General features: G+C 43.1%; 1 protein-coding gene across 1 annotated transcript; it reads left to right on the top strand.

Moving 5' to 3' along the window:
• Positions 1-1,262: 1,262 nt before the first annotated feature.
• Positions 1,263-14,500, top strand: LOC134405783 (interferon-induced protein 44-like). Its single transcript, XM_063137041.1, has 8 exons — positions 1,263-1,331; positions 6,474-6,979; positions 7,062-7,113; positions 8,369-8,564; positions 10,547-10,699; positions 11,206-11,377; positions 12,273-12,373; positions 14,047-14,500. Exons 2-8 carry the CDS (start codon positions 6,481-6,483, stop codon positions 14,239-14,241), a joined length of 1,368 nt encoding a protein of 455 aa, XP_062993111.1. The 5' UTR covers positions 1,263-1,331; positions 6,474-6,480; the 3' UTR covers positions 14,242-14,500.

Below are 14,500 nucleotides of genomic sequence, written 5' to 3'. Positions count from 1 at the left end.
TGAGGTTGAAAGTCACTATTAGGGTGTGGCTGGGGTATGGAAAAGAGAACAGTACGTCTGCTTCAACATTCACCATTCCATACTCAGTAATTTTGCCTATATTAGAATTGTAATAAAGACTTGAAATAACTTTCATTCTGCGTCTACTTTAGCAAATGATTTGGCACGATGGGTGGTGTTTGGGCTACCATTTCCCACATGAAATGATCTTGATTACATCTTTGGTGATGTAACACTTTCTCTTGTTTTACACACAATCCTGTCTCAGTTTTGCAGGATTGTTGCCAAAGAGCAGCCAAAATGCAGAAAAGAGTCAAATAATACCACAAAGGAACTTGTGGCACCTGAAAGACTAATTTAATCAGGGATATTTCATGGATAAAGTGGACTCCAGTCCGTGAAAGCTTATGCTGGCCTTCTCCAACCTGGTACTCTCTGGATGTGTCGGACTAGAATTCCCGCAATTCATAGCCATATCTAGAGGGTGGCATGTTGGAGAAGTCTGGCTTGTGCTATAATCAGTGGCAAAACCTATGGTGGTTTGTGAGTAATGTTTGAACTGAACACACAAAAGCTGGGAAATGTCCTGCCCCCCCAATCATAACACCATTCCCCTTTCAAACCGCAACACACCTTGGGTAACTGGATCAGCACATGTGTGGCAAGCGACGAAGGCAGGACCCATTGAGATGCACGTGTGACTGTTGAAACACAGGGCTCTGGGACCTATATTCAAAATGCATGGTATCAGCTATTAGGTTCCACAGAATTCTTTCTACGCCCTTTTAAAAGCACCTATCTGAGTGAGGGCACCATGCAGTACAACCTCTGTGTATTCTGTGCTTTTTTACAAGTTCGCAAAGAACAAGATCCTGAAGATATTTCTTTAATCATAACCCATTCAAGCAAAAACAAAATAAAGGAAATAAATAAATAAATAAGCTTTGTACAGCATCCTTAATTTCATTGGTGAAATTAAGTGATTAATTTGATTAACTGGTGATTACATAATCATGACATACAATGAATAAAAACACTAATAGGGCTACATCTAAAAAATAGTACAAGGTAAACCAAACACTTTTCGGCACAAAAGCCAGTGCCCTAATAACTTCACAAGTTGTATCTTGAGGCTCCCTCCCTTCATTCCTAACCACATTTTCTAAAGTACAGTGGGAACCGTGAAGTCAGAGAAGGGAGTTAGCTATTTCCTGTAAATCTCTTCAGTTTCACATTCGTTTCCTCATTTCCAAGAACTGCAGGCTCCGTCGGAGGCTTGAGAGTGTTACACTGCACCACACTACCGGATCGAAAGGAGAAGAAAAAGCGCGGTAAGAGCATGGCTTACTTTAATATCTCTCGTTAAATAAAGGAGAACTCGGGTTTCATTCATATGCTCTGGAGATGTCGTTGCGCTTTCTGACTTTGCGAGAATTGAGAATCTCTCTTGAGAGACGAAGCTCGGTTTACCTCCTGCTATCATGACTTTCTGTTTGCTTTTTTGTTTCGTGTTTCGACCATTAGATGGAGGAAGGGGTGCATCAACCTTGATGAAGATTACCACTGAAAATTATTGTGAATTAACGCCAGCGACATACACCCATTCACGGTGCAAGCTCAATGCACGTTTACTCAAGAGTCAAACTGCTTTGAAGAAATTCCTTTCTCACCTACTCAGAAGTTAAATGCAGAAGCCCCACCCCACCCATTGGAAGATTGGTGGGGTGGGGGGATTCAACCCTAATTTCTCCCCACAATTTTCCTGATCTGGATTGTTTCCCCCCTGTGCTTTCAATTTTCATTTTCAAAAAGTGCTCTATTTGTAACATTACTTTTGGGCAATGAAAGTTTCAGGCACGGCCCCCATTCCAGAGCGAAGTGTTTAAAATCCACCCGTTCTCATGGTTGCTGATCTGGTAGCTTAATGTGGATCTTGGCCCTCAGACGTAAATCTGGTACTTAAATGCTAGAAGTTGTAGTCACAATTCAAATACAATTGTAGTCAAATACAAATTCAATTTGTATTTGCATTTATCAAATACAATTCAAATCACAAGATTGTAGTCACAATTCATACAAACAGCATAAATCTCTGTCAGGTCTTAGTCTCCAAGTGTGCTCTCTTTTGTGTCTTCAGCAGGGACAAAGCCTATGTCATATGCCTAGGATGTAACTGTGAGACTGCAATCCTGTGCACACTTACTTGGGAGTAATTCACATGAATCTGCCAGTGTCATAAAATGCCAGACCCATTGACTTAACTGGGCTTATTCACTAAGTATGTTGTGTTTTGTGTCTTCAGAAGAGACAAAACCCTATCTGGCTCAGTATTTGGCTAATTCCTAAAATGCCTAAGGTGTGACTGTAAGGCAGACTCAGGGCTGTCTAAAATCGGGCTCCTGGAGGAGGAAGGCCACCTGAAGGCCAGGCACTCCCTCCCCTGCCCAGCACCATTGGAAGGCCTGCCAGAGCCACTCGCTCCCCCTGCTTTGGGCAGGCCTGGTTGGCTGCCAACTCCCCAAACCTGGACGTCAATGAAGCCTGGGGAGCAGGACTGGCAGACCCCTGGTGGCAGCCTCCCTTGGGTCACATGGCTGGCTGGCTGGCGAGGGATGCTGCGAGTCCTGCGGCACTCAGGTACGGTGGGACGGGACCCTTGGCCGCCTCTTCCCCCCCATTCCTGCTCCTCACCCCAAGCGCTTCCAGGTCCCTCCAAGCACCCAAGTGCTGGAGAAGGGGCCCCTGCCCCCCTTATCTCCTGTCAAAACACAGAAGCAAATGTTTGTATATTATTATTATTTTCTTTGAAATTCACCGATTTTACAATGGATGTAAAAAACAATAGACAAATAATGATACTACCAAGAAAGACAAAAACATATGCAATATACAGTAGATGGGGCCTGGGGCCCCTTCTGGACTGCCGGCCCCTGGTAATTTCTACAGGTTTTCCCCTCCTCTCTCATTGGCCCTGTACAGACTTACCTGGGAGTAGGGGCCATTGAATTCAGGGCCAAATTAGTCATGGTACGTTAAAATGTGCCTTTATTGCCTTGCTCCCCCCTTGCTGTGCTCATGAGAAAATCATTTTATGAAGGTGGTATTTGCTTGTGGGGGGGAATATCGAATTGTGGGCATTTAGTGTCACATCTGCTTTGGCTCTGAATGGCATTTTCAAGTAAACAAGTGTAGGGTTGGGGCTGTATATAAATAAGTGACTGGTCTTTCTCATGCCCATCACTAGTTACATGAAGAAAGATTCGGTAAAACTGATCCTTGACTGATCTTTCCCCCTTCTCTCCAGTTCCCTTAACTTTTCTTTTGCAAACCAGTCTGTGAAATTGAAATGGCTTTCTGTTATTTTAGGTTGCTTCACTCCCATGGCATTCTCCCTACAAGGTATATCCTAGTGTACTATACGCCCACCATGTGTAAGGTCAAACACAGGTTTATTTTGAGAGGTGTTCATAGCAGTGGAAAGCTGAATACATTTTCTGGTACTGCAAGATGATTTTATTCAATGACAAATCTTGATAAAATAGTTAAGAGCAGAGACACCACACTGACAACAAAGGTCCGCATAGTTGAAGCAATCTATGGCTGCGAGAGCTGGACCATAAGGAAAGCTGAGCGAAGGAAGATAGATGCTTTTGAACTATGGTGTTGGAGGAAAATTCTGAGAGTGCCTTGGACTGCAAGAAGATCAAACCAGTCCATACTCCAGGAAATAAAGCCAGACTGCTCACTTGAGGGAATGGTATTAAAGGCAAAACTGAAGTACTTTGGCCACATAATGAGAAGACAGGATACCCTGGAGAAGAGACTGATGCTAGGGAAAGTGGAAGGTAAAAGGAAGAGGGGCCGACCAAGGGCAAGATGGATGGATGATATTCTGGAGGTGACAGACTTGACCTTGGGGAAGCTGGGGGTGGCGACAGCCGACAGAAAGCTCTGGCGTGTGCTGGTCCATGAAGTCACGAAGAGTCGGAAACGACTGAACGAATAAACAACAAATCTCCAGAATAACTCCTAAACAAGCCCACATATCCTGAAAGAAATTGTGGGCTTGACAGTGACATAGTGGGAGTTTGCTGGGATCTTTTGTTCAGGATTTGGTTTTGCTCCTGAAGCACTATTACATCAATGAACCTGTTCAGACAACATGCTAAGCTATGGTGGTTAAGTATTTTGAGCTAAACAGTATGGCTTAGCATGTCATGTGAAGCATGACTTAGCAGGCCTGTTTAGACAACACATTAAACCATGGTTAGGCTGCTAGCAAATTGTTAGTGAGTATGCTTAAATGGTGGTTATGTAGCCACCATGGTTAGGAATGGTTCATACAATGCACTAAGTTATGGTTCACATGACATGCTAACCCATAGCATTTAGCTTAAAATGCTTAACCACCGTGGCTTAGTGTGTCATCTGAACAGGGTCAGAGTGTTGTGTGAACCATTCTTAACTATGGTAGTTACATAATCACGGTTTAAACACGCTCACTAACCACTTGCTTCAAAAGGGTTAGCAGCCCAACCATGGCTTAGTGTGTTATCTGAACATCCCTACCTCTTTTCCAATTTAAGCGTAAGACTCATTAATTACTTAATGAAAATAAAAGGGACTCCACTTTCAAACAATACTGCAATGTAGTTCTCCCCTCAACTCAGCATAACGGTGTTTCCTCAATATTCACCCTACCTGTCATAATGATGGACAGTTCTCCCCCCTCCTCCGGTTTCTTTTAATTACAAATACATGCAGGTACATGAAGAACTAGAATGAACAAGTAAACAAAGGAAAATGTGAATATGAAGTGCAGTAATAACATAACTAACATTTGTGTATTTGGAAGTAATTAGATGCTTAAAAAACCCCAAATAAATAGAAGGCATCCAGTTATTAACAGTTTCGCTCTATTTTTGTTTCGCGTGAAAATAATTGGCTAACTTTACCAGAAGAGTAATTTCCCATACTCTTTCAAACCATTCACATCTGTGTGAAATTTTAATTTGTCTACAATATTTAGCATAAGGAATTCAGACAGCAGTCACTGTGAAAGAGCTGGTTTGCACAGTCAGCCCAGTCCACTGTAGCTTATTTAAGCCACAGTGGGTTGCAGTGACTGTAAGTATATGAAACCACTTGGCTATCCTTGATGCTTCAATGGCCATTATATGAAGTTAAGGCTGCAGCCCCAGACACCCGGGAGTAAGTCCCTTTGGCCTTTAGGAGCTTGCTTCTGACTAGGCATGTCATGGGTTGTACTGTGCATATTATAGGAGCTGCAGAAATGAAAAGGAAGTTGTTTCTTTATACATGTTGCCCTTGGGTAATCTTATTCAATCTCATGGCCTCCAATATCATCTGTATGCCGATGATACACAATTATATCTTTCATCTCCGGATCTTTCCCCTGATGTTCACGATCGTATCTCGGCATGTCTTTCAGATATCTCAGCTTGGTTGCTTCATCGTCGTTTGAAACTTAATATGGCAAAGACTGAATTGCTTGTTTTTCCTCTTAAACCTTCTCCTCATCTCTCATTCTCTCTTACTGTCAATAATGTTACACTTACTCCAGTCAAGGAAGCTTGTAATCTTGGCTTTATATTTGATTCCTCGCTCTCCTTTATTCCTCATATTGAGGCAGTAGCTAAATCCTGTCGTTTTTTCCTGTATAATATTGCCAGGATTCGATCATTTTTGTCTGTCTCTTCTGCCAAGACTCTTGTTCATGCATTGGTTATTTCTCAGTTGGACTACTGCAACCTTCTTCTCACTGGCCTTCCTTCTTCTCACGTCAGTTCATTGGTTTCTGTTCACTACTCTGCTGCTAAGATCATCTTCTTGGCTCGCCGCTCTGACCATGTTACTCCACTTCTGAAATCTCTTCATTGGCTTCCAATTCACTTCAGAATCCAATATAAACTTCTCCTGTTGACCTACAAAGCTTTTCACTGTCTAGCTCCTTCCTATCTTTCCTCTCTCATCTCACACTATTGCCCCGCTCGTGCTCTTCGCTCCTCTGATGCCATGTTTCTCACCTGCCCAAGGGTCTCAACTTCCTTTGCTTGGCTTCGTCCATTTTCTTCTGCTGCCCCTTACGCCTGGAACACTCTTCCAGAACATTTGAGAACTACAAGTTCAATCGCAGCTTTTAAAGCTCAGCTAAAAACTTTTCTTTTTCGTAAAGCTTTTTAAACTTGATTTTGTTCTGACTTTTATACTGTTAGTTTTACTCTACCCTGTGCCTGTTTGGTGCATTCTCTTCCCCTTCTTATTGTTTTATTATGATTTTATTAGAATGTAAGCCTATGCGGCAGGGTCTTGCTATTTTATTGTTTTACTCTGTACAGCGCCATGTACATTGATGACGCTATATAAATAATTAATAATAATAATAATAATAATAATGTATAAAACATGAAAGGCTACCATTGATATAACTCTTCTTTCTTTCTCCTTTTTAGATTAACAATGGCTGAGGTCAAATCCCGAATGACCCAAGAGGAGAAACAGGTGCTGCAGCAGTTTTTGGGAAGTACGCAACTGAGCCTTCTCTATAAGGCAACTGTGCACGGGTACAATGCTACCACATTTCATAACATATGCAACCGACAAGGCCCAACTGTAGTTGTGGCATACAATCGAAGTGGTTACATTTTTGGAGCCTTTACTGCTCAGAGTTATAGTTCATCTGGGCAATATCTACATGATGAGAAAGCTTTCCTCTTTAGGTTAAAAGAGAGAGAGATGGAGCCCAGTCCAATAAAAATGACATTTTCAGCTGCCAATCAGGCTGTATATGACCATGCTGTTACTGGCCCTAATTTTGGGGCTGGAGCACTTGTATTCCTGAATCAAAATACTGCAGTAGTGCAAACCAATCCTAACATCACCAACTACACATTCCGTGCAGATGAATTGCATGGAAATGACCAGAATCTTGTGGAATGTGAGGTGTATCGAGTGGAAGGTGAGTTGAAATATAGGGAAACTATTTGCTCTTTGAAGCCAGTTGATTTCCGCACTCATGGTTTTCTGGTATGTTCCCTTAGATCTTTGTAATATGCTGGAAAATCCATGGAGAAAGGTTGAATGGACAGTTGGGTAAGTTCATGACTTGAGCGTATCTGTGTTACAACCTGTGACTTTCCAAATATGGGCAGTTTATTGTGAAAAAGAAGTACTTGATGCAGTGGTGGCACAAGATCTTCCGCTGCCTGAGGTGGCCCTGGAGACTGTCAATATAGAGGATGCCTGCATATGGGCAGTCTCCAGGCCACCTCACAATGCCGCGCTCTGAGGAAGAAGAACCCCTCAAGGTGTGTTATTTGGGCCCAGATGGCCCTCCGGAGAGGCCACTTGCGTGATATCTTGTATGAGGGACTCTCCTAAAGCGGAAGAAAATCCTTTCTGTTTAGAACATCTTTAGAATAGGGTAGGCATCCTATTTTGGAGTAGGGGTCAGATTGCCCTTCTGGAACTAGCCATGGCTGATGTGATGGGAGTGTGGCTCCACCTAGAAACCCTTTCTACCCTGAGATATCCTCACATCCCTGCCCACTTTTTTCCTTCTCCTTGCAGAGAGCATCTTGCCTCTCTCTGCACTGACCTAGTGACTCAGCCAATGCAGTGGCTGTGTCTTGTCCTTCCTTTGCTGCTCGCATCCCAACTGGGGAATGAGCAGTTTGGGAAGGGATTTAGCAAGTGCAGGCAGGAGTGGGTCTTGAAAGCCCTAGCAGAGTCATGTACCTCCCCATGACCCATCCATGTCCCAATCATGAGAAGGGGCCAGGTCCTGCACATCTTGGCTGAGTCAGCCTCCTCTTACTGTACCACTTGGTTCCCAATCAAGGTGAATGATATGGGAGGGGCTTGTGGGACCTGGTCCATCAAGTCCTGGCGGAGCGGGGGGGGGGGGTTGGGGGGAGGTCCCTGATCAGATATAACTAAGGGATTCCCCCTTTGCTCCATTCACCCTCCCATTGGAGGGTGGGTGTGCAACCCTTCATGGGCTGGCCTGCAGGGTGGATTACGTCTGCAGGCCAGAGTTTTCTTTGCACTTGTGTCCTGCTTGTGGGTCCCTGGTCGACAGCTGGTTGGCCACTCTGTGAATGGAGTGCTGGGCTAGATAGACCCTTGGTCTGATCCAGGATGGCGCCCATTATGTTCTCATTCATCATTAGGTGGAGGTTTTCATTATGGGAGTTCTGGCAAACTGAGATGCCTGTTTTAAACAAACCAACAATAAGGCAATCCAGGACCTGATGTGACTGTTATATATATAATATATTTAAATATGCTTAGATGTATTTAAAATAATATGGCTCACAGACATGTTATTATTTTGTTATCTTGACAGGGAAAGAGAAAAACTGATGGACCAAATAAGGACTTTCAAGCCTTGCTTGAGTTCAGTGCCACACTATCGGGTCCTGTTCCTGGGGCCAGTTGGAGCAGGGAAGTCCAGCTTTTTCAACTCCGTGAATTCTACTTTTCGGGGCCATGTGAGAAGCCAAGCCATAGCAGGGTCAGATTCGACAAGTGTGACTACTGAGGTATCTGTGTGCTGCAAAATCTAAAATTAATATGCATTCATAACTTATTAGTATTATTCTTACTGCGTTAAATACATCTCTTCTGTGAAATTTTTGGATCTTGTAGCTTCAATAAAAATGTCTTCAGCAGGCACCAAATTCAAAACAACGCCTAGTTGCCTGTTTGCAGGGAGTTCCACAGAGAGGAAGCCAGTACGCTGAAGGCTGTATTCTGATTGGGATCAAAACAGACCATAGGTCCATGCAGAACTATCAGGAGTGACTCATCTGATGACCTTAGTGACCAAGGCGCTCTCTTAAATTTTCTGGCCCCAATAACAAATCTTAAACCCGGGCTGGAAGCAAATAGGCAGATAGTGTAGTTCCTTCAGCAAAAGTGTTACATGCTAAAAAAGAAAAAGAAAAAAAGGTGTAGCTCCTGACAACAGCTAAGCTGTGGCATTCTAAACTAGATGCAGCTTCTGGACCAACCTTAAGGGCAGCCCCACATAGAACACATTGCAGTAATCCAGTCTTGAGGTGACTAGCACCTGCACTCCTGTGGCCAACCTACCCTGTCCTGGAGAGACTGTAGTTGGCACCAGCTGAAGATGGTAGAAGGCACTCTAAGCTTCCATGGCGACTTGGCAGTGGAGGCTGGTGGCTCCAGTCTTGGTGGGGCTGTGAATCCATTCTGTATTTTACTCAGAACCAGCCAGAACTCTGAAGAAGCTACCTACTCTTCTGAACCGTATCCCCCCCAAATATATTCAGCACCTTGGATAGCTCCTTTAGAGCTCTGGCTAGTTCTGTGGATTCACAGCTCCACTGACATCAGAGCCACCAGCCTCCACTGCCACTTGTGCCTCAGCAGCAAAGATGGATCAAGGAGTATCCCCGTCCCCACAGGCTACAAACCTGATCTTTCAGAGGGAGGGCAACCCCATCCAGTCTTAAGCTTCTCTCTCAGATTCAGGAACCACTCACCCGCAGGGCATCCATCCTGCCAGGATCCAGCCCATCACTGAGTCCAGGCACTGTTCCTGGACCTTGCACAGCTTTACATGATTCAGGTGTCACAGGGAGATAGAGCTGTCTGTCATCAGCATACTAATGGCACTTGGCTTCAAATCCCCCAATGACTGTCTCCAGCAGCTTCATATAGATATTAAACAATATTGGGAATAATATGGTAATCTCCAGATCCTGATGGCTCTGTTGCCAAGGGGCTGGGGAATAGTAGCCCAGTATTCTGTAGCGATGGGGTGAAAATACACCTGGCCCGCAAGGGCGGACAGATGCACCTGGCAGATTTTCACCCCATCGCTGGCTGTAGGACAAAGGCGGCACAAATCCAGGTTGTACCCACTTCTGCACAGAGCTGTGTGTGCCCTTTGTCCTTTGTAATGGCGGCTGCCATTAACACAGCGGGGGGGGGGGGGGGATACACAATTTCTCAAGCCTTGGGGAAATTGTGTTTCTCTCTCCCCCTGCCGATGGGGTTCATGAGGGCCCTTAAGGCACCCATTGGCGGGGGAGGGGGGAAATGTGATTTCCCGAAGGCCTGAGAAATTTTGTATTTTTCCTCTCCTTTCTAATGTTTGCGGCCTTTAAGGACACGATTGGTGCATGGGGTGGGAGGGAAAGCACCTTTTCTGGGGCTTCTGGAAAGTGCACAATTCCCCCAGCATGCTAATTGAAGCCCCGGAAAGTGTGTATTGCCCAGCACTTGGCTGGGCCAACTCTCAGAACAGGGCCAGCCCAATGTGTTCTTCATTCACTATTATTATCTGAAATTGACCCTGCAGGTGGGACTGGAACCACTGTAGCACAGTGCCTCCATTGCCCACGCTATGAGGCTGGAGAGATTGAGCAGAATTAACTCCACTTGTTTAACTTTCTTAATAGACCATTTCTCTTATAATGAAACATTTATTGTTATTTACATAAAACAAGGTGGATATGGATTTCTTTTAATACTGTTTTTTGGCTTTTAAAAAAAGTACAGGACCTATCAAGTTAAAAATGGAGGAGATGGCAAGCCACTGCCCATCACGTTCTGTGACTCCATGGGACTAGAAGAGAAACATGGAGCAGGTCTAGATATTCACGATGTGCCCAACCTAATAAAAGGCCATGTTCCAGATAGGTATCAGGTAGGATGGATTACCTAATTCTATGTGGCTGAATTCTGATAAAGAGATAGAAATCTCAGTTAGAAATCTCTGTTTTACATTTCTAGTTTACTTAGTGCAGATGATGCAGGCTTTGCAATTATTGTGGCCCTCCACCTCATGGCAGAGACATCCTGTAGTTTGCAATGTGTTTCCCTGGGGTAAAGAATGATTGGTATATTGAAATCTCTGCCATGCAGCCACTCACAAACATAATCGCATGAAGGCAGGACCATGTGGCAAGTTGTCTGTGTGAAGTGGCTCATTGTGTGACCACAGTAATATTTTCCTGTGGCTTTCTGTCATGTGGTAAACAGGATTGGAACCATGTGGGAAGTTGTTCACAGAGCAGATTACTGTCTACCTAGAATGTTATTTTTCTGAATAATTGTTTTGGTTTTAGATACACCTCTAGGACGTCTAAATAGGAATTTGTTTCTGTCCCAGCTACCCTCAATAATGGCTGCTATTGCCTTTTTTCTTTTCAGTTTAATCCATCTGCTGTTATACACCCAAATGTGCCAGGATACATCAAAAACCCAGCATTGAAAGATGAGATTCACTGTGTTGTGTTTGTTATTGATGGGTCCAGGGTTGAGATCCTGCCTGAAAAGCTGGAAGAAAAGCTGAGAGAAGTTCGACGACAAATCAACAAATTTGGTTAGTTTTGGATGTTTATTTTTTGTCCACCAGTATCGCTTAGGGTAATATGGTCCCACTGAAATGCTATCTGACCTTTAGCAAAACCGATGGCTCCTTCACTGTGTTTGTGTGTGTGTGTGTGTGTGGCGGGGGGAGAGCAGGTCCTTCTTACTAGCGGAGAGGTGTTTGGTGAACTCAGAGGGTCATAGCACTTCTATTTGGAGCTTTCTACTGAAGTAGATGATCAGGGATTTTTTGGTACAATGACAGACCCTACCTGTAGTCCAAATAGGACACACCCCAAATAGGACACACCCAACCAGTCCATTCACCTCCTTTACCAGGCAAGGTCTGCTGCCCAGAGTTTTGAGCATTTGACTTGGAACAAGGATCTTACAATTCACAGGTAAGATCATGTTTCCACTCAAAATCATGGGAATCTATATCCAGTGGTTTTGAACCTAGAGCCCTTTGATCAGAGGAGGGAACCTGTGGCCTGACGGATGTGTTTTACACTTCCCATCATCCCTGACCATAGGCCATGCTGGCTGGGGGTAATGGCAGTTGGAATCCAACAATATCTGGAAGGCTGTCACTTCCTCACCTGTTTACTAGATTCTCTCCCTGTTGTATTCATGTGCTACTTGCAGGTTTCCGACAGGAAGCTGGTTGGCCACTGTGTGAACAGAATGCTGGACTAGATGGACCCATGGTCTGCTCTGGCATGGCTCCTCTTATGGTAGAACCGTGTGTTGCTCTAGGAGATATAACTATTTCATAATCACTTTAAAAATGGCTTTAAAGAGATTTGTTTAAAATATTGCCAAGAAACAATTTGATGGCTATTCACAGCTCAAGACACTGGACATGTTCCGTTGCTACAGTCACTTTTATGACTCTTGTCTTCCTACAGGTGTTCCACAGCTCGTAATTCTAACTAAAGTTGATGAAATTTGCTGTTCTCTGGAGGGAAATGTTTCAAATGTGTACAGAAGCAAAGCTGTTGAGGAGAAGGTAAATGGTGGTTATTGTTGTGAATCAGTTTGTTCGTCAGTTCGTTTGACCAGCAATATTGCTTTTACAGTGTAATTCTGCATTGAGAATGCTTACTGTTTCAGCCATCTTACTTTAATGGATCACTATGTATATAATTTGTGTTTGCCGCATGGTATGTGTTGGTAAACTAGGCATACGCATTTGGACCTGCAAGTCCTTCGATCAGCATGGGATAAATCTCATTGATTATTATGAATAACTACCCTTCCCTCCACTGTTTGTCCAGCCTATGCATAAGGAACTCTATGACTTGTAGTTCTTGAGAGACCATACAAGATATAGAGAAGCTCAAATCTCTTGTATAACAAAGTACAAGTCCTCATGCCAAGTTACATTTCACTTTGAAGGCATAGGAGTTAAGTAAGTACAGGGAAAACTGTCTGGATCAGGACCAGTGCAGGGAGGTTTTTTTTTAAACCCTTTGCCCTGTGCTCTGATCCATAACTGAATTGAGACACCGACACACACACACCCCTGGAATTTTTGCTGTCAATTTGATCCATTTGCTTTAATGGCTCCTGTACGTCTCTTAGAATTGAAAGAAAGAAACAGGTCATTTCAAAGTAATGGATAGTTCGAGACCTAGTTTGGCCACACAAGCACACTCTCTCTCCTCTTTTTTTAAGAGAAGAGCCTGGGCCAGTACCTCATTGAATGTTGCTTGTGCTCTAATACTGCTCCTGAGTGGCTACAGCAAACCTCACAGGAAAATTGGTATATGGGAACATAGATTAGGGGAAATACATTTCTATAGGTATTTTCAAGCATGATATTCAGTTTAGTCTCATTCTTTTTCCACATGGGACTGGTGTTACAGTCTAGGGCAGCCCCCTGCCCCTAGATCTATGGGCCTCAGTAGTGTGCTCTCTCTCTCAGCCAGAATCCACAACACTCTGGTAGTGTGAGAATTTTTATCTGGCTGATGATATCTCCACATTTTATTCCGTAAATATATTTATTGTCTTTTGCGAGAACTGAGATGTAACGTTTTGAATGTTAATGAATACATTTGAAGTTACGTGATTCTTGTTTCTTAACTGATCAACATCATCATGATATATATCATAATGATTTTTGTACCTCCTATTCATACGTTGAATGTTATGTATTCCTACTGAAGCAAAATAAATAACTGCTTAGCATAGAAAGGGCTGTGTTACAATTAAACAGTGCATTTAAAATCATGTGGTGTATAAATAAAAGTTTAAATTTAATATTTAATCAAAAGAGAGTTGTACTTTTATAGACTAAAAATTGGGGTAGATGAGTGGAATGTAACCATAAAAGATAGCAAAATACACAAATGGGTGTATGCATGCATTCAAAATAAATCCAATTGCTTCTGCCTATGAAAGTGTTTGCTCTTTTTCATATTGAAATATATTGGAAATGAATGCATCCCGTTTAACTGGTTCTAAACTGTGCAGGGTACACACACACACACACACACACACACACACACACACACACTCTCACTCACTATGAAACAATTACTATGAAACAATATGAAACAATTACTTAAGAAGAACAGCATTACCCAAACACTGTCAGGGTTAATTTCTGTTGGAAGCAACAGGCCATGAACAAACAAGGTTCTCTTAGTAACAAATTCTGTTTTATTTCCTCTACAGATGCAGTTAATAGGAGAAAAGCTCGGCATCCCTCTGTGTCAAATAGTTCCTGTTAAGAATTATTCTTCCGAGATAGACCTCAAGGATGATGTTGATACCTTGATACTCATGGCTGTGAGGCAGATGCTGCGTTTAGCCGAAAGCTACCTTGATAATTTCCCTTTGAACAAAAGTTCCATGGACTCTCCCTCCTAATTTTATATGTTTATTGAAGGTAGTGAGATTTCTAGTTTTGGGTTGTTGTTTTTAAAGAGAAATGGTCAAGTTGATTCTGATTATGAGCAAGTGCTGCTCTAGAACAGATGAATCGATGAATCTCGTTCTGAGCATTAAATGCAAATGACCTGATTAGCTACTGTTGCATTGTTTAGTATTTCACTTTTTCTGGGTTTCCTAGTTGGAGTAACACTGTCCAAATACACTGATATTCTTCTAGTGGTTTGCTAGTTTTGGA

Source organism: Elgaria multicarinata, chromosome 1 (assembly GCF_023053635.1).
Source record: "Elgaria multicarinata webbii isolate HBS135686 ecotype San Diego chromosome 1, rElgMul1.1.pri, whole genome shotgun sequence".
Taxonomy (NCBI): Eukaryota; Metazoa; Chordata; class Lepidosauria; order Squamata; family Anguidae; genus Elgaria; species Elgaria multicarinata.
The sequence above is the reverse complement of the archived record's forward strand: the minus strand, read 5'-3'. Positions and strand labels throughout refer to the sequence as shown.